General features: G+C 38.9%; 2 protein-coding genes across 7 annotated transcripts in view; both read right to left on the reverse strand.

The window, feature by feature from the left end:
- Nucleotides 1–171: 171 nt before the first annotated feature.
- Nucleotides 172–3,453, reverse strand: capsla (calcyphosine-like a). 5 transcript variants are annotated; one of them, XM_053651451.1, is made up of 6 exons: nt 3,401–3,445; nt 3,076–3,322; nt 2,232–2,337; nt 1,868–2,045; nt 1,493–1,702; nt 172–471 (listed from the first exon to the last, which is right to left on the reverse strand). In XM_053651451.1, the coding sequence occupies exons 3-6, from the start codon at nt 2,303–2,305 to the stop codon at nt 370–372; spliced, it is 564 nt and encodes a 187-aa protein (XP_053507426.1). In that variant the 5' UTR covers nt 2,306–2,337; nt 3,076–3,322; nt 3,401–3,445; the 3' UTR covers nt 172–369. The 5 variants fall into 5 exon arrangements, with proteins under 5 accessions (XP_053507426.1, XP_053507423.1, XP_053507425.1 ...); XM_053651448.1 differs by having other exon boundaries at nt 2,232–2,494; XM_053651450.1 differs by lacking the exon at nt 3,076–3,322 and having other exon boundaries at nt 3,401–3,453.
- Nucleotides 3,454–9,263: 5,810 nt separating this feature from the next.
- Nucleotides 9,264–20,960, reverse strand: part of LOC128624136 (glial cell line-derived neurotrophic factor) — a 32,070-nt gene continuing 20,373 nt past the window's right edge. For both annotated transcript variants that reach the window (XM_053651511.1, XM_053651512.1), the window contains 2 exons: nt 11,703–11,967; nt 9,264–11,059 (listed from right to left, as the gene is read on the reverse strand). In XM_053651511.1, coding sequence (XP_053507486.1) covers nt 10,632–11,059; nt 11,703–11,967 — 693 coding nt within the window. In that variant the 3' untranslated portion in view covers nt 9,264–10,631. The remainder of the gene's footprint in view (nt 11,060–11,702; nt 11,968–20,960) is intronic.

Genomic DNA, 20,960 nt, shown 5'->3' on the forward strand with positions numbered 1-20,960 from the left:
ATCTGAACAGTACATTTGTGTGTCCACCAGGGGGTGTCAGATCATTTATTGCTGAACACTGGTACAATGTGAGAAGTTTGTGTTATCTTGGAAGTAACTGTACTGCTCTTGGAGATATGCATGAAGAAATAATTTTTCATAGTCATTAGGACTGAAGTATTTTGGTGGTTTGTTGAGATACAGGTATGATTTATTGTTTAGGTGTACCCTACAAACATCTGCACAGATGCAGTTTTTAAGCACATTCAAATTCCAGGAAATGAAACATTTTAGCCAAAAACATCATTTACTGCTTCCAGTACTAGTCGAAGCAAAGTGAACAGTTTACAAATTTCTAGCCTTCCAATGAAGAGATGAGATTCGTGGTGATTACAGCTTCCAAGCGTTCTGCATCATGGTCACAAAGTAATCATCGTTGTCTATGGAGGCACTGACTCCACTGTAGTAGTTCACAAACTCGTCCAAAGTGACCTGCCATGGAGAGGAGCATGTGTCAAGTTACTTCTAAAGACTGCAACATTACATTACATTACACTACACACACACACCCATAATAAATTGAATCTATTTACAACTACTGCACCTACACATATGTGGCCTTTGTTTTATATATATACTGACTGTAGGGTTTTGGAGAATGATCTCGACATGGTACACGGACAGTATATGTGCAGCTGGTATGAGTGCATCAGGTCCAGTGTCTTTGCCAAGTTACGCAACAGTCCAACTACAGTATGATAAGCTGTGTTATATTTTCTACCTCAAAACCTACAAGGTTGCTCTAGTTGTGTTTATTAAAGTGATCAGTATGCCTGAAGGGTTGAGGTGTGTGTCAGGACTGTGACCCTCCACGAGTCCCAATAATAAAGTCACAAGAGTGAAATGGACAGATATGAAGCTCACAGGACAAAGAAAGGCCACATTCATTGAATTAGGAGCTCACTAGACATGACATTAATTTTCAGTAAAAGCTTTATAATTAATCATTTAAATCAGAGTGATCTTGTCTAGTTGAAAGGAGTTACTGAACATGGTAAATGTGTTGCACAGTGCTGCACAAGCACCCAATATACTCATGTTAATGTATGTGACTCTTCTTTGTCCCATGAGCTTCGTATCTCGCCACCTGGTCTGGTGACGTTTTTGCTGGGGGTCACGGCTATACTTAATAGGGCACACCTATACTTAATAGTATGGCATTTTCTAATGAAAATTACATGAGCAGTTACAAACAAAAATAATACTTGCAATAATGTGACTGATCAAATTTTCTGTGGGAGTGGGTGAGCAGAGAGTAGGAGGAACACGACTTGACTAAAAGACAACATGTTGTGGTTTATGGAATTCAGTAACAATAACCCAGTAATCACCAAATAATCACATTGTAGTGGATATAACCCATTAACGTATAACCTGGTTTTTTTTCTAGCTTTAAAACTACCATATTTGAGTTACGGTCCTGTTTGATATAGAGAAATAACTATAGCAATACCTTTCCGTCTTTCTCATATGGCGAGTCGAAGCTGTCGAGGAAAGAGCGGAACACTTGTTCCTCGGTCCACTCGCCGCTCTTGTACTTGGGGTGATGTTTGCTGTTGTAGACTCCCTCCAAGTCTTGCACAGTTATCACTCCATCACCGGTACGGTCCAGCTTCTGGAAAGCCTGTTTGATCACCTGCTTTCTGGCGCTGGACATAGGGGGCTGGGGACACATGATCTGACATGAGCTAAAACAATAATTTGCCTGTTGCTCATCTGGAGGATTACGCCTTGTTTCTAATAACTTTTTTCTTGGACAAAGCTAGTTCACTGTTGTTACCTTTGGAAAAAAGAACATTTAATGGTGTCTTTGCACTTCGTCTCTTACCCTTAGTTTCTCAAGAAATTCATCGAAGTCAATGGTGCCGCTTCTATCTTTGTCTACGAAAGTGAAGATCTCCTTGACCTTTTCCTTTCCAATAGACAAACCATAGGTCTCCAGACCCTTCTGAAACTCCTCCAGGTTTAGAGACTTACTGCCATCATCATCCATGATGCGGAAGGTTCTGAATACACAGCGGTGTCATCAATATTGTATTGTATGATTTAACCACAGAGTACTATACTGAATAGAATGTCACAATACAGTTGGTATGTGTATTACTTTGACATAATATTAAGCATGATAGTATGGGGTCATGTATGTATGTATGTATGTATGTATGCATGAAAAGAACAGTGTGGTCTCTTGCCTTGCCAGGCCTTTAATCCCAGCTGCTCCTCTACTCAGACACTGTTGTCTCAACTCCTCCAGTGTGTCTGCCATCCTCTCTGTTCCAGGCTTCCTTGTTTGGACCCCTGTACCAAATGATCCAAAAGAGCTAGACACTTGCCAGAGAGTGTGTCCCTCAGTAGATTAGAGAAGCTACACTTTGATTCAAATGGTTTTCTATGTGGTTTAACTGTGCGCAGCAACCTCACTTGTCCGATCCTACTGTAATCTGAGTAAGAAGCTCTGAAAGTCCATAGAGAGTACAGGTTGGCATGGAAATAAACAAGTCACATGGGCAAACAATAAAGTAGATGCCCCGAGGGCTTAGTTGGCTTGGAAACCAAAATGCAAATAATGTTACTGGGTAACTGTAACGCAGTGAAACTGCAATAACTTTATCTGGGGGAAAAAGAAAGAAAGAAAAAGAAAAAAAACAACAGTGTTCTACTCAGGGTCTGTAGTGTTTCTCAGAACATATACTGTACATACACTACACCATAAACTATTTGAAACAGCTCTTACATGATGGATTCTGTTACCAAAACCAACTGCACTACTTGAATAAGATATGAAGCAAACAACACATTTTGTATATTATTATATGGAGTACATGGATAGTCATTTGATCAGTTGGGGTAAAAATCAAGTAGCAAACAAGAAAGCTGTTCTTCACAAGGCATTTATTTAACTTGGTAGTGGTTGTATCCCTACAGGCCCTCTAAGATGACATAATGGTTAATTATTCATTAGACTTGGCCATAAATTAATCTACTGAGGCTGAGTTTTGAGACCACAGACCAAAGCCACAATAAGTATGAACTTACCACAAAATATTGACGTGGGTTCAAGTTACACAATTCATGCTTATGACTTTGGTATCTCATGTTCATTAATTTTGGTGGGAACAGGTGAAGGTCTGTTCACACACTGGTGACGAGGGATGATATCCATGTCTGAAAACCTGTGCCTCCATTTTGTCTTTCTGCATCATTCCAAGATTAAAGTAAAGTGTAATGTTATCCCATTATCTCCACACGCCCTGCCCACAGTGGTTCAACAGATTGTTCTCACCTATTATAAAATACAAGAATTACCTGAAGTACAAAATAAAATAAAAATAAAAGTAATAAACATAACCGCCATGTTTACCTGAGCGTGTCCGTAATTCGCGCCGTCTTTCCAGGTGCTCTCGTTATAGTCCCGCCTCTGTACTTTTAGCGGAACTCCATTGGCTGCTTTCTACGTCAATCACGAGTGAAACGCTCGAGACCGTTCCGTTGAGAAATTTCTTGTTTTTCTTCAGGAAACGGCCATTTACACCACTAAGTTTAAAATATATACATTAACATTTTTAATGGACGTTTATTACCACCAACTTGTAAATACGAACAAAAACAGTATTTGTTTTGTACATTGTTAAGGTGAGTGTCTTGACCGGTTTGTGAGAGTAGAATAACGTTACATTAGTTAGTTACATTATTAGCTAACTTAATCATATTGAATCTAATAGTTTACCTGTGACATTGGGTACTTAAACCATTACCTTGACTTGGATGTCACTATAAAATTAACAGTGGAGACGCATTTTAAGTGTTGAGCTCAAACTTTTAGAGCAATATGTCTGTTATTTCTGGCATGCAAATGAATTAAAGCATTGGTGACTCTAATTTAACTGGTCAATATGTTTGCACCTGCCTAGTGTTTATAACAGGATACCTGAAAAACGTCTAGTGTCCCCTTGGAAAAAAAGGACAATAAAGAGACACCAAAAAAAAAAGGGGGGGGGGGGGTAGTAGACACACCCTGGGTACAGATTTATTTTACCACATTATCCAGCTGTTCAAACACTAGGGCCATTATTTAAATGTGTACAGAAATATTTTTGTTTGTTTTCTGGATCCATGAAGCTTTTTTTTATTCCAGAACATTCCACCACTAGTACACATTTTGTATTAGGGCCCGAGCACCGCAACGCCCTATTGGATCTGCTCTGTTTATTATTATTATTATTATTATTATTATTATTATTATTATTATTATGTTCTGAAGCGAATCACATTTTAGAGGGCCCAAACATGCCCAAAAACTCACGAAACTTTGCAGACGTGTCAGAACTGGTGAAAATTTACATCTGATAGAGATTACAGAATCGAGTGTGGCTCGATAGCGCCACTTACAAAATTTCACCGATGTGGGCTTCGCGTCACGTTTCACCTGCATGTACGAAATTCGGTAAACATGTGTAACATGCCACTGTTAAACGCAACAGGAAGTCAGCCATTTTGATTTTTCTCTTAAAGTTTTGCTCAGATTTTGCCATTTCCAGGCCTCGTACTTTAACGAACTCCTAGAGATCTAATCAGATCGGCATCATATACACTCAGTCTAATCTAAAGGCAATGACGATGCTAAATTGCGACGTTTTAGAGTTTTCACCGCACGGCATGGGCGTGGCGGTTTCTCCATGAAACAGGAAGTTGTTGTAACGCAAACTTACAATGTGTCCAATCTGCTTCAAACTTCGTAAGTTTGATAAAAGTCCCGGCCTGAAGACATCTACATGCCAATAATCAGTTATAATGATGGCGCCACCTGCTGGCAACAGGAAGTGACATGTTTTACACTGTGATGCACTCCTACCAACATTAAAATATGCCAGCATGTGGTAAATATGCTAGAAACATGTTACACCATGCTAGCAACACTTAGCTAAGTCCTAAAGCACGCTATTAATGCGACGAAACAGGAAGTTTTTTTTTTTAATAAACCTTTACCAAACTTCACATATTTCATACGTATCTGGGCCTGAGGCTATCTATATGTTCAGTTACAGTCATAGCACCACCTGCTGGCAACATGAACTGACATGTTTTACACTAACTCAGAAATAAATGTTCAGTCTGCACCAAACTTCAAGTTTCATATGAATACTGCCCTGATGACATCTACATGCCAATATTCAGTTATAGTCATAGCGCCACCTGCTGGCAACAGGAAGTGGCATGTTTTACACTAATGTATTCCTAACAACATATAAAAAAAAATATGCCAGCAAATTCTAAACATGCTAGCAACATGTTAAAACATGCTAGCAACACCCAGCTTGTTTTAGCTTCCCTAAGCGTGCTATTACTGCTATTAAACAGAAAGTTGTTACAACTCAAGCATACAATGCCTAATCTTCCCAAAACTTCACATTTTTGATAAATGTCCGGGCCTGAAGACATTTTCATGCCAATATTCAGTTACAGTCATAGTGCCACCTACTGCCAACAGGAAATTACATGTTTTACATCGTGATACATGCCTAACAATATACAAGTGTAAGAGTATGGCGTTCCCCTGGCAGAGCAGCCCCCAGGTGCACCCGGGTCTGATGGCCTGTTAATTGTTGCTTGCAGCTTTAATTTGAATTGTCATTATAACCACTGTAACAAAATGAAAAAAATCACAGACCCCAGATATAATTTGCTATTTTAACATATTAAATATTTATTTTAAAATGATGAATTTATTTTGCCCCAATTTGGTCATCTGTCAGTTCCTACCCATTAGCCAGCATACATTCAATTCAGTCAAAAAATCTCATACATTTTCTATTATTATTATTATTATTATTATTATTATTATTATTATTATTATTATTATACCTTACTAGTAATACTGTCAAAAAGCAGTACAGGCTGGCATAACGCATTATTATTATTGTATTGTGGGCACACGGTGGCTTAGTGGTTAGCATGTTTGCCTCACGCCTCCAGGGTTGGGGGTTTGATTACCACCACTGCCCTACGTGTGTAGAGTTTGCATGTTCTCACCGTGCTGCAGGGGTTTCTGCCACCAGTCCAAACACATGCATGGTAGACTGATTGGCATGTCTAAAGTGTCGGTAGTGTGTGAATGTGTGTGTGATTGTTCCCTGAGATGGATTGGCACCCTGTCCAGGGTGTACAACATCTTATGCCTGATGATCTCTGGGATAGGCGCCAGGTTCCCGGCGCAACCCTGAAGGATAAGCGGTATAGAAAATGGATGGAATTATTATTGTATTGTATTATATATTCATCAGTAACTGCTTTATCCTGGTCAGGGTTACCGTGAAACCAGAGTTTATCTTGGGATCCAGTCCTATACAAAGACACTACAAGTGACGCTACAAATTAAGATTCAATGACGTGTATAAACTCCAAGCAAGGTGGGAAAATTTTTACATCACGGCTATGCGGACAACTTGATGTGTTAAACATACATTATTATCAAGTGTCAGTTTGGACATGACAAATAGTATGTGGTTAATCAGTCTATTGAACCTGCTTATGAATCAGCCTGTCATCATCAGACACTATATCTTTACACGTCTTTCTACGCCCAGTACAGCAATGTGTCTCAAAAACGGTGAAAGACGTCCTCATTAGGAAACTCATTATACAAGATTAAATGTTGGGTGACTGAGTGTTGTGGAATTTAAGGTGGTTCAGTTGTTGTAATGGTTTGATGATTGTGTGAATGGTATGGCCCCAGGGGAGCTGTTTGTGGTGTAGCATGAATAAACACAGGAGATACATTTGCCCAAACCTTTAGCAGTTGGAGCCATTTTCCGGAAAATTCCACTGAATCATTTACAGTTAGTTGTTGTCTCGATGGTATTAATTCACATTTTCTGTAGTTTTCAAATGCATACTGTTACTTGCTAGCTGGAGCGCGTACATTTATATACTGGTGGTAAGTAGAGGTTGCTGAATGTGTTGGCTTATGCAGTGCAAGCACACAACAAAGCAGACATAGTTTCCTCACTATGGTCATTGTTTATTGCAGAGGGCCATGCTTGTATTTACATGCATGTTTCAACAAAGAGTATGTTGTAATACTTTTTTTTCTTTTTCTTTTGTATGAACTCATCTTATGGTTGATGGATGAGCTACTTGTGGTTGTACAAACATTTTCCCCACCGAAAAACTGGGATCTTGGAAAAAAGACTTATATTCTAACTGGAATTTTTGGAGCTGATGTAATGTCCATACTAATGAAGCTGTTCACTAATGCGTCTGGCTTCACTCACACTTTAAAGACCACCTTGGAAGAGCTACTCTATAAAATCTTGGACAAGTTACTTTAAAAAAACAAAAAAAACAAAGACTCATCAGACTCATCAGTTCTCTTGAAAAGCTTACTTGCAAAGAGTTTTTAAACCATGTTTCTTTGGGCTCGGCACATTCATTTAAGCCATGTTTATTATTTTATCATTAGGGATGACGCGGTCGGCCATCCGTTTGCAATCTTCAGGAACAGAAAAGCAACACTTGGGGCGTAGATGCAATGAAAAGGAAAATAAGCATTGTTTTGTTTTTTTGTAAAGCTGAGTATGTTTATTCAGCAGTTATTTAGGAATAGTGGATTTGATAGAAAATACATTTGGCACAAGCTGTTTTTTTTTAAATAAATAAGTCAATATTTCCCTTTCGTGTAAAGTATCTAAATAAATATGCACACCACTGTCCAATAAATATCGATTATTCACATCAAAGATGCACTGCATCAACATATCTGCTGTTGGTATGAAAAAGGTCCCAACGCTGCCAGATCTGTAAATTGGTAACTTGGGGAGAAGCTATCTATACACACATAGTACTGCCTCTTTCAGGTCATTTTTACACATAGTACACAGATTGATATGAAACAAAATACAGTCCTACACTTTACGCTAAGAAACACTCCGTTCCAACAATAATACAAAGTATTAACACCAAAACAAAGTATCACCCTCTGAAAAAGCACTTGAAACCATTGTTTTTTGAGACATACAGTATTTGAAAGAAATATAAAATATGAATATATTAACATATATGGTATTACCTATGAGTTGAAATATGATAAATGTGTATTGAAATCCTGTTGCATCACATTCCCCCTGAAGTTGCATTTTCCAGAACTTTCATATTATGCCTCTGAACTGTAGCAGTTTCTTCAAGGATGAGTTTGGGAGAATACATAATATTTGCAACATTCTATTTGCAAGTATATAAATATATTTATAAAAATAGAAATCTTATTAGCTCATGGTAAAAAGCATCTATTGATGATCCATTTTTTTTTCTAAAAAAAAAAAAAAAGTATAAGGTACAATAAAAAAAAATTCCATCAATTGAAGCCTCTAGACATTTTCAGTTTGGCTTTTTTGTTGTGTTGTAGGTAAATCTACCTGTGTCTGGTGCGACTATGAGGCTGCATGTCCTTCAGCTCCTATTGCCTTTTGTTCACAGTAAGTCCATTAGATTTTATGGCAGGCTGTGTTTAGAGCTTGATAGCTCTGTATATACAGTAATTCAGGTACAATTGGTCTGTGGTTGTGTGCTTAATTACCTCATGTATATAATTTAACAAAACTAGGGCAGTGGTTCCCAACCATTTTTCCTTGGTAACAACCCCCCCCCCCCCCCCCCCGTGACTTGTATCTAAGAGAGGCTGAGCGTGGGTGCAACAGCGTGTCCTTTGACAATCCAAACCTTTTAATGTCTGTTTTCATGGATATATTTCTTTGACACAGAATCGGCTTGAAGGTCAGCAAGCTCATGTTCACAGCCGAGGTATTCCACGTCCTTGAAACTGCAAATGTAAGAGTCCATCACCCACGATAAGTATTCGTCAGTATTGGCAAAACGGGGTTTAATTTCCTCCCGAGGCATGTTCATGTGCCGGGTAAACTCAGTGCGTAAAGACGCAGGCACAGTGCCACCAGACTGTTTCATCAGCAGTGAAATTGTTGTTTCCCCACAAATGACACATTCTGGCCAAGTCCTGTCCTGTCCTCCATTAAAACCGAAGTTAAAATAGCTCTCAAGATATAGCCTTACTTTATCAGCACTTTGACGTTTCTTAGACATATTGTTTTATTCATAAAATACTGATCCTCTGACTGCAGGAAAAATGAGCTGCTAGATGAAACTGGTTGAGTGTGGGTCATTGACATGCACAGTTTTATTTTTCAGGGAATTACCGCGTTTACGTTTCTCTGCCATTATTATTATTTTTGCAAGCATGATTTTTTAAAATAACATTTTAAAAGGTATTCGTTTTACAATTTAATTATAGTGGAACATTTTATGCATGTTTGACCTCAAAGCAAATGAGATCACGCGCCCCTCTGTGAACTCCAGGTTGGGAACCACTGCTGTAGGGGAATCATCACATAGAGAGAAACTTTAAAAGGAGATGTGGAGGTTATCTAACTGTTCTGTTCGGTTATTTATGGCCGCTTTGACTTAAAGGGAATTAGATGTTAATGCTGTGTACAGTGGGCTTAAAATGTGGGACAATCCAACAGGCACAAGTCTCACTTAACCCCTTGGATGTACTAGGGCATAATCTTTAAGAATCATGAGCAGATTTAACCTTTTAAGGTATAAGTGAGCCACACAGTTTCAGGTAACAACAGTCCATAAAAAGCAGCACATTAGATTGATAGTTGAATATGTCAGAATCAATATAACAGATAATACAGACAACATATTTTTTTTACAACTATAACATTAACAGAAGTGTCTCAGACATCACAGTGTTCATGACCTACTATATGAAAGTTGGAGGAGTTTAAAAAAAAAAAAAAAAAGACATCCAATTATGTATTTGGCTTGGGGATGATATGAACAATTAGAGAAGTTGGACTCTTGACAAGAGCAAATGAAATGAGTGTGTGAGTTGATGGGTTTTCACTTCAAGTAACAATGCATGCTGTTATTTTCAGTATTTGACCTGAGAAGACTGTATATTTAAACGTTTGTATCAATGAATAGTTGCCCACAAGAGAGTTGGTGTGATGCATATTTCTGTAACAAATACAAATGAGGTAGCTGTGGATAACTTCATACTTGAATATGCAGATAGTATTTGTTACAAAAAAACAAAAACACTTTTCTATACTGCTTTAGTCCATATGGAAATTTCTTATTTCAAATTATTCTGGATTTTCACTATTGCAGTTGCCACTCAGTAACAGTTTCATGGCTTCAGTAAAAGGCCAGTGTTGTGTCTTAGCACTGAAGGTTGCTACTTCACATGCCGTCAAATCATTAAAGCATCTTTTTTTTCTCTTGAGCTCAAAACTGTTTAAGACACTGCAGAAACCCTTAAAAGCACAAAACTTCCATCTTCCTACCTTCTGCACTGCCAGATGGTCAGAATCAACCTTCTAGCCTGTGGCTTGGATTATGAAATGCATGGATTCTCCAAGTGAGATTTTCTGGATATGATTTACCTTCCACTTCCACCTAATTGACTCTAGCCTCTTTCTGAAGCCCCATCCATACAATCATCTAATCGCTTAGATAATCCTATGACTGTAGTGGTCTCATTTGCTTCAATCATCTCAGCGAACCCTGCAGTGTCACACACAGCCGCACTTTCTGGCTGACACGTCCTGAATGGTGAAGAATTTTGCCTTATTGTCAAAGAATGACATGTTCTCGTATTTGGTGGGCCGGCAGCAGCGGATGTAGGGTGCCCTCTCTGTCTTAGCAGTGCCCCCCTTAGTGGTTATGTCTTTCTCGGATGTCTTGCTCATAATCACATTTTTCAGCACCATGTCATAGTTGCCGAGGCGTCTGTTGCACTTCCCTCTGCAGTAACGGAAGCGCACTGTCTCATCGCTTTCATAGCCCAGGCCCAGCTCGCTCACTGTTAGCACCACCTGGTGCAATGAGCATGCCTCTGCGCTTTTCGCGCGCTTGGTCCTTCTCCCAACTTTCCTGTCCACCAGTGACCTGATGACCCTCCGAAGCTCACCCTCAGTGAAGCTCTGAAACAGGTAGGAAACTGAAAAAGATTTGCAAACACACAAACGTTTGAAAAGAAATAAACATCTGTAGACTGGCACTATAATAAAGTAATGAGATGGGAAGGTACATGTGTCTGTGCTCTAGATGGCAGAGCAGTTGGCCTGATTTCAACACCTATGAAAACATGTAAAGAGGGATTATGTCTCCCTTTAAAATACTTTTTTTCACAATGGCCTCGACTGAAACCTTTTGCTTTTTAACTTTGAAGCTTGTTCAGCAACATGAAGCTTCAGGGATCAGGTAAGTGTATCTTTATTGGTTCACTGACATTAAAATAATTTAAAACTAAAGCAAAGCACACTAACACACCGAGAGTTTTAGTGAACTCTTGAAGAGCTGATTTTTCACTCATTATCTAAATGTGTGGATTTTGAGTAGATAAATTCTTGTAATTAAAACCATAATCTCAACATCCGTTTATAATTGGCCTGATTCCGAAAGACCGGGCTTTTTTATCCCCCTAAAATCTGGCTCAGGCCCTTGGGACCAGACACATGAGGTGTGATGTGAGTGAGATGTGTAAATGAAACAGCACGAACTGCTGAGCAGTGCACTAATCCCTCCATCAGTTTATTTTGAGACCAACTAATCCACATGAGAATAGTGTGTGTTTATCTTACACTCCGATAAGAGGGAACCCATGTCCTCAGATTCTCTGGCCATGCGCCGATGACTGGTCACCTTGGGCGAAGATGATGATGATAGTGGTGGTGATGGTGCTGTTGTTGAAGGATGTACAGACACAGCTGAGGCCCAGGGGATGATGGACCCAGCGGGTATCATTGTTATGAAGAGCAGGAGAAAGAGAGCAGCACTAAGGAGTGTAAAGGCAAAAATGGCCTTTTTCCATAACTTCATCTTAGAGCAACGTGGAGCATTGAAACGCTATAAGACAAAGAATAGAAGACCAGACATTAGGCATCATTATATAAAGCCAAGGCCAACACAATACCAAACTGTTTCCTTTCAGGGGATATCAGGTTACAGCATACAGATGCTAGGAATTAAAGTTTAGACCTATAGGTGAACTGGTGTTGTTTACTTAAGAGCCTTGTTGCTGTTCAAGATTTGATCAGTGCCTGCCCCTTTTGATAAAAAATAAAGTTAGTAATAAGTCAGTATGTGTTGAAAGAAACAGTTTTTGTCTTTTGCACTAATAGATTAGCACTAATAGGTTTTGTGCTCATTACAGTTTTTGGGAAATGAAGTCACTCTTTTTCCCATTAGGAATTTTTCTCTTATGTCCCATTTGTGTTTCTCTTTTCATTGCTACTGAACACTTCTGTATTTGCTCAAGTTGAATGCAAAGAGAGTTTTCTTTTGATGCCATAGGTCATACTATACTCTTTGTGATCCTTTTCTCAGTTTTGAAGAGGGCGTAGAACATCCGCCAGGGTGGGGACCCCACATCAGTATTTACAAGCATGTCCAAACATTCAGCGTCAGTATTTGTGAAAGTGAGAACCCAGTGCAGTCCCTCTCTGTATTATAGAACTGTTGATTCAGTGAATGGGGGCAGATTTGGCCTGACAAACATAGTTATTCCTGTTGACATGACTGTGTGTGTGTGTGTGTGTGTGTGTGTGTGTGTGTGTGTGTGTGTGTGTGTCAGAAAGAGAGAGAATTCTGAGTGGCATAATAAAAGACACTGCTTTCCCTAAGCTACATATTTGCTGTGCTAGCATGACTGCACTTCCTGTACTTTTATTTCATTATCTAAGTAAACACATGTTCATATGATCATATACATCATCACCAATCCCTTTTAAAGATCCCTGTGTAATATGGCAGTCGTATTACTCCCTACAAATAGTGGCCTTCCACCCAGTGTATGCCATCTACTGCCTTCCATGATCGGCAAGGGGGAAACATTTCCCCAGATCAAGATGGGGCAGATGTAAAGATGTATAACCACTCTTTACAACCTAAGAAAAAATCCAGACAGGCCTCACAGTAAAGTGTTTTGGCACACTTACTGTGTGGTGGTGTCTGTGTGCTGTGAAGTATGAGCTGTTTAGCCTTGGCTGATACAGATCTAGAAATGGTTATGCCATAGAGAGATGGATGGTTTTTTAAAACAAATACTTTAACAGCAGAAGCTTTTGCAGGAAGAACCACAAGACCACCCTTACTGTACATGCATGTCTATTTAAAAGTAAACCCAATGTTAGTTCTGTAATGGACAAGGCACAGTGTACGTGACAACAAAACCGGTTCATGTGTTAGTGGTAAGAAAACAAGGAAAATCAACCCTCTTTCCTGTACTGGCATCGAGGTGATGGAATAAACTGTACGTGGCTGTTTGAACAGCTGGATCTTGTGCTGTCTTCAAACATAGACTGAAAACTCTATGTTTGGAGAAAATGGAGAAAAATGTAATCGTTGTGACTTTGACCATGGTATGGTTGTTGCTGCCAGAGAGGCTGGTTGGACTTTTTCAAGAGCTGCTAGTCTCCTGGGTTTTTGACTTACAGCAGTCTATAGTGTTTACACAGAACTCTATAGAGTTTACACTGCAGGTGGAAACCTTGTTGATGAGAGAGGTTAGAGGAGAATGACCAGACTGGTTTGAGCTGGAATGAAGGCTACAGTAACTCTTTACAACCATGGCGAGCAACAAGAGCCATAGACCACATCAGATTCACTCCTGTCAGCCAGGAACAGGAATCTGAAGCTACATTGTGCACAGGCTCATTAAAAATGGACTGTTGAAGATGAGGTCTTTTTCTAAATTTCAACCATGATGTAAACATTACCTGAGGCATTTGACATGTATTTGCATGAGTTTATGCATTGCTCTGCTGCCACATGATTAGCTGATTAGATCATTGGTTGAATGTGCAGAGGTACAGGTATTCCTATTAAAGTGGCCGATATGTGTATAATCACTGTTTCCTCTTAGCTTGTTGGCCAGTCTGCAGAGAGCCAATCACTTTTGTAAGTCAAATGTGGATAAGACCATCTGGATAAAAACAGCCTTAGGTTTGGATGTCTAATTTTCTAAAATATCATCTGAAACCTGAAAAATAATATCTGGTATTACTTTACCACACAAAATAAATCACATTATTTATTCCCCTTAGTCTCTCTGTCGCATGCAACCTTCAGTATAAGACATCACTAAGAAGGTTTCTCTGAAAGTTCTTGAGACACTTATCTCCATTTATGAGAAACCTGTTCCAATTTTGGATCCATTTTTATCTCCTGTTCTGTGTGTTTTGGATTTAGTACCACCTCAATAAGCTACACCACTGAATCTTGTCCATTCTGAGGATGAAAAATGCAATACGATTTTGGCAGGTTTTTAATCTCTGTTTCTCACAAATGAAGATAAATTATTATTTTATAATTATTTATTCATACAGCCAAGCACGTAAGTATTTCTTTACCCAAATCCCCATTAAGCCAGATTGCGTAACGTCTTAATAACTTAAAAATGATGGTATGTCAATAAACATCTCCAAAAATGGAGCATATTAGTTCGATGTGCTGTCATTGACATGGAAATCCAATAATCATTTTCTGCTCTTTTAATTTGTCATTTGATTGCAGGATGAATAATCAAACACTAAGCTTGATTGATTGCTTGTTGATCTGCATTGCTACCACCACCACCTTTAACCACTTTGTTTAATTAATGCATTAGACTTGGAACATTATGGGCACCTGGTGTTAATGGGTGTTTATGTACTCACTATTAGTGTTGTAATTAACTGGTCTATATACACAAACTGTAAGAATAGCAGTAAGAGTATGACGTATACTCTAGGAGCTGAAGTTGCGACAAAGTAAAATTGGCTATAAAAGAATATGAAGCCTTGCTTCATCAGTAAGTCATCTGTTTGCATTGACGCTGCCAAGAGACAGAAGCTATTGATACGCACATCCATCTTGTAAGTGTTTCCCTACCTAATGTTTAACAACCCACAGCCAAAATGACACGTGATTATAGTATAGTGCTGCTAATAAAAAAGCCACAGCCTTCTAAAAGTTAATTCCAGCACTCCTGCAGTTAAGTCACATCAAAAAAAATGCATACTACAAGACAGTAGATCATGTAAATGTACATTTAGGGGTACTCATGGTTACTACAAAGCACACTTCACAGATAAGAAAAAAAGTGAATTTTAAGTGAGAAAAGAAAATAGCGCGAATAGTTTTTTTCAGAAGCTGAAAAATCTAATGCAATTAGAATTAGTAATTTGATTTTAATGGATGTAATAAGCAACTACTCAAGAATTACTGAGCACCAAAATGTAATCATGTGTGAGATGTGTTGCAACAAAAGCATAATAGCATAAGTGGTTACTTGTCATTGTGGTAAAAAAAAAAAATGAGTAAAACAAATACAAATCACACGCCTTATACAAATAATACAAGTTAAACACAAAACCGCAAATGAAAGTTATGAAATGAAAGCAAACATGTAGGAATTCATACATTGGTCTTCAGTAACCACTTTGTCCTGGATCATGGTCAAAGTTGCACTGAATCCAGAACCTATCCTGGGAGCAGTAGGTGTGAAGTCAGTAATATTGGATGGGATGCCAGACACACACATTTGCGCATTCATACACAGGACAACTTGGTGTCACCAGTCCACCTAGCAGCATGTTTTTGGTAGGTAGGAACCCAGAGGAAACCCACACTGGGAGAACATGCACAGGTTTGGAAGCCATAAAAATCGAAAACCACCATCATAAAACACGTCGTAATCTTTATGGGATCATTTGTAATTAAATTCTCCACTAGCGGCACTTTATTTCCCCTTTTCCATTGACATAGATTTGGAAAACGCTGTGCCACATTTCTGTCAGTTTAAGAGACAAATGATTGTATTATCCATCCATCCATCTTCTATACTGCTTATCCTCTTGGCTCACGGGGAACCTGGAACCGATCCCAGGGAGCATGAGGCACAAGGCGGGGTACATCATGGACGGGGTGCCAATCCATCGCAGAGCACAATCACACACACATTCACACACCCATTCACACACTATGGACACGCCAATCAGCCTATCATTTGGACTGGGGGAGGAAACTGGAGTACACAACACATTAAACCTTGGGGCAGATCATCTACAACTGCAGAAAACCACATCAGGTTCCACTCCTGTCAGATGAAAATTGCCATTTGATTCATAATTGCCCGTTGAGAGGACATCTAGGATGTGCTTGATATGTGTGCACAATACAAAGAGGGTAAATCACACAAACGTGTTCATCACTCAGTTTAAAGATTGAAGAACAAAAAGCATTTTCCATTAGAAATGTGTTCCAATTTCAAATTCCCCATGTCCACCCACATCAGTTTGATGGCTAATTATTTTCCTCTTTGGACATGAATACGTGCTCAAGGTGATTTGAATGTGAAAGCAAAATCAGTATAATGTCTGTCATTAAGTACCTTTCGTGTTAGTATCGTGTTAGAATGTGGCTCAGGCTGTCAATTTTTATGTGCAGCTGGTTGTAATTGGTGTTACAGCTGACCTCAGGAGGCTACAAATACACACTGTGGGTTTGAATATATTTGTTTTACACGGTTTTGCTCCAACCATCACAACAGGCTATTAGCTACATTCATAGCACTGGAAAAAAAAAATCAGACTTTCCAAAAGTAAATTAGAGAATTTGGTTTGTGGTGGTCACGATATTTAACTGTTAATTATTTTGACAATAAGATGCTACAAATAAGATGCACACTGGTCCACACATGGGCTCTAGATGAAGGCTCTCATGTTGACACACTTAAGTGCACTTATTGAATATACTGAATCATAAAAATGTCGTTTTCCATGAACACTTTCCTCTGTGATACCCTTTCCAGTGTGATACCCTACTTGACTTCTTTCTGTTTATTTCTTCCTTCCTTTGAAAGAAAGAATTCGTATTCATCACATTACACAATAAATTAAAGTAAAATACAACTACACTATAAAGTAAACATAAGTGCCTATGTAAATAAAACGATTTTCTGTTTGGCTATTATTATTACTACAGTGATGGCAGTGCAGTGAACTTCAACAGCCATTCGGCTTCACATGTTGATTTTACCTTCACAGTGCACATGTTAAAAAAAAAAAAAATACTTTGTGTGGAGTACATTGTGATTATTCAGCACTTATTGCAAACTTTCACTCAGCGTAATTATCATTCACTGTCAACAATGTTAACATTTGTGGGTGAATTATTCCTGGATCTCAGAGCTGCAGGAGCACAGCCCTATTGTCTTCACAATGGCTTTCTGAAAGAGCAGAATTTGATCAACAGAACAGACCCAGATTTTTAATTATATTCGTTAAGGAATGAAAATACAGTCCACACAAAACACATGGATGGCATATTTTACTTAGTTGGTCCAGCAGTCCAAATGATGTGGCTGTGTGGAATATTCCAGGTTTTGATTCATGATCCTATGAAAGGACCCCTGCAGGTTCAAACAGAGTTGACACAGGAGTATCTTCGTGTGTGTGAGTGCGTGTGTGTGTGTGTGTGTGTGTGTACATACTAGAATAAAGGTTTGAGTACTCAGAGAACTCAAACCTTATTTGAGAACTATGCTACCTCCTATAAAAAACCTCTGCAGTACAGAGATCACAGAAGCCTGCATATGCAAATGACCCCTGTAAGAAAACAGAATATTCTACTGCAAACAAACAACATATAACAGCTACTAACAGGGGAAGGTGAAAGTGAAAACGTGCTTCCTCCAAGACATGTGAAGCCAGCCAAATGCATCTTTGCAAACTACTTTTCATGCAGCGTCACAGAGCAGCATAACCCACCCAGAGGGAAGTGCTGTCTGCCCTCTTCCACATTCATGAGCTCAAAGACACCCACGATTGTCTAGTGTCTCTGTGATCGACAGGATAGAAAGAGTAATACATCCCTCCCACCTAGCAAACATGGCCAATATTGCTCCTTTGTCTTCTGACCACAGATTTTTGTTCCCTTCACTTTTATGAAGAACTTTAAAAAAAGAAAAAGTAGGTCATGGTTCACTGTCTCCTGTCCTTTCAGAGAGTGTGGAGAAGAAGTAGGGGAATGGAAGAGGAGTGTTCTGCAAAAATCAGGACAGGATTAGCGCTAATGCTGTCTGCTTTATCTACAGTCACATGGGCAAACACCTGGGATCAGCTCTCTCTCTCTCTCTCTCTGGGAAGCTGCCGGTGACGCTAATCTGGCAGTTTCCTCGTTTGACACCACACACAGCGCACCCACATATGCTAACCATTTCAGTGCACCTTCCCCTTACAAAAAAAGAAAGTTAATGTACTCCAACTCGAAATGTCACTTAAATGTATCTTAACTTGTGTCTCATTTCCCAGAAGCTTTGAATTATGTCTTGCTTATGTTACAAACTCATTCAGATTCCTGTGTGCTTTGAGTAAAAGCTTTTTAAAAAGTTATTTCCCCTTAATTCTTGACCTGCTCCTTCAGGCAATGTTAAGACAGATGGCTGGACTACTCAAATCAGATTTGTTTTTTCCTGTCTGTTTTAACATAATCACATTTGTGTATTTGTTCAGGTTAGCAGCCTGTGAAAAGAACTGGAACTGATATCACAGAGCTGTCGTGCACAAGCTACATTTGATTACCGAATTAATCTGTATACAAAAGGGGTCCAGATCTGAATGAAAAAGATATGGTGATGAGTGTGATTGTTTTAGGGGTATGAATCTAAAGAAATAGGTCCACTATATGCTGGATTTGTGAAAAGCTATTACATTTCACAGCACAGATGTTACAGTGGGCTAAAGGGGGAAAACATATCAGGTTTACGTGTAGGCTATACATATAGGGACAGACAGATTCTTCTGTACAGGTCCTTGGGTCTACAATGGCGACAAATTTTATTCTACTGCATAATTTGATTCTTCTCAGTTTGCCTGGTATGATAGGAAGACTGAATACCCTGTATTGTCATAGCCAGTGTTGCCTAATTCATGTATGCCACAGAGTGAATCTTGTTTTTCAGTGCTCTGAGGTCATGACAGGATAATCAGAGCTCACTTGAACCCTGCTGCTGCAGCCCAAATTTCACAAAGCCAAGCCTTGTTGCCTGTCGCACGGCTAAACTGTGTCATACATTAAATACTCTAATTCTTACTAGCCCTGGGAGATCATGTGCAATAATGCATCATCCCATTACATCCCCTACCCATGGCAAATTGACAGTTTGGCCAGCTGTCAATTGGGCTACTGCATTACTAAACTCCGTCCACAAGGTGGCAAAATTAAATATTGCAAGTGCCCCCCCCCCCCCCCCCTTCTGAAAGATAAAAGAATTTCAAAAGCACTGGCAGTAGACTCAAGCCTAATCCCTCTACTTACCACTTGTTAGTCTGATTATGCCATGTAGGGATCAGGATATCTGGCTGATCATGTGTTAGTTTATTTAGCCACCAGTTGAGCTAATATAACAATGCATACTTACTTGACATTACTGACTAACTCTATTGTTATATCTAATGCAATATTTACTCTGTTATTTTTTATCGCAGATCACTATAAATTAAACATAACCTTATTTCGTTGTACCATGTATGAAATTTAGGTTATCTAACTCCCATTATTACTTGATGCTGTTATCTACAAAGCCATTTCTGTAGAAAAACAAATGCTACACTATCTGTGTTTGAAGGACTTGACCTTAATTCTCCATACAAGCAAAAATCTTTTCTATCTATATCAACAAATAAGCCCCACTTTACTACACTTCATTTCCACTTTGTACCACAATATTGCTCATGAGAATACGTTCATGAAGGTGTTACTGCAGCCATAAATTTGCTGAAGGCTGACCATAAAATGTCACACAGCTGTCTGTCATTTAACATCCATGAAATTAAAACCAGCTTCAAGGTTTTATATTTTAGAAATGGGAAAACTGGCACTGGTAAGTCCATCAAAAGGCACAAACAGCGATGTTGGAAGGTTTTTATTTCTAAATAAAGTGAAATTTAATCAAGATATCATCTCACAAGTACTAGTCTGTTTATAGTAACATGGCTATTGCACAATAAATGCTGGTGTCTTTATGACTAGATCAGAATATACTAATGTAACTGTGTTAATCACGTTAACACCTGGCTTATCTGACCAGTAAGTACTTTACATTTGATAAACAGGTACAGATGTTCCATGTAGTCTGGCTGTCATTCAGCAAGAACATTTGCAGTGCAGTGTTTTACATTTTCACTGTGTGCAATGCAGACTGTGTATACTTTCAAAGTCATAAGGTTAGGTATCTAGCACAGGCAGGATGATTTGTGGATCCATGGAGGTTACTGGAAGAGGAATTTGATATTTTTATAGATTTTTCAGTACCCGGGACCTTTGAAGACCCAAGCAAGATCTTGACCCCTTTCTTTCACTTCTGTTTATGTCTGTTCACTTGTTAAAATGTGCCCTATATAAGAAACCAAGAAACATCTAACACATAAGAGCCTGGGTGCACAAAGGAGAGATGTGTGAATCTATTAGCTGCATTTTAAAATTCATGCTGAATTCTGAATACTATTTCAGATTTGACAGTATTTGTCTCAAGGCCTTTATAGCATTTGTATGCTTTTCTGAGGACTCTTGATAGGATCTGTATACAGTGAAGAGTTCACATTCCTACAAAACATCCAAAGTTTTTTTTAATGTGATGGCAGCTTAAAAGCCTAGTTGACTAAGGCTTGGCTGGAGCTAAATGCAGTTCCTCTGAGCATGTCAGAGCAGGGAAGGCAGACAAAACAATCCTCAAATGCATCAATGTAAATCATGAATGCATCAAAACAAATTGCCAACGCATAAGGTAGAGTCATGCCCCATATGGATTGGGCTGATTTGGAGGTTTCACCACCAGCTAGAGTTGAAGGATGAGTGAA

This window comes from Ictalurus furcatus, chromosome 20, assembly GCF_023375685.1.
Source record: "Ictalurus furcatus strain D&B chromosome 20, Billie_1.0, whole genome shotgun sequence".
Lineage (NCBI taxonomy): Eukaryota > Metazoa > Chordata > Actinopteri > Siluriformes > Ictaluridae > Ictalurus > Ictalurus furcatus.

Excerpts from the sequence above, each read along its gene's own strand:
- capsla (XM_053651450.1), bottom strand. The coding sequence starts at position 2,305 with ATGGCAGACACACTGGAGGAGTTGAGACAACAGTGTCTGAGTAGAGGA. Across the intron at positions 2,046-2,231 it reads GGGATTAAAGGCCTGGCAAG|AACCTTCCGCATCATGGATG; the intron begins GCAAGAGACCAC and ends CTGTGTATTCAG. Across the intron at positions 472-1,492 it reads CATATGAGAAAGACGGAAAG|GTCACTTTGGACGAGTTTGT; the intron begins GTATTGCTATAG and ends TCTCCATGGCAG.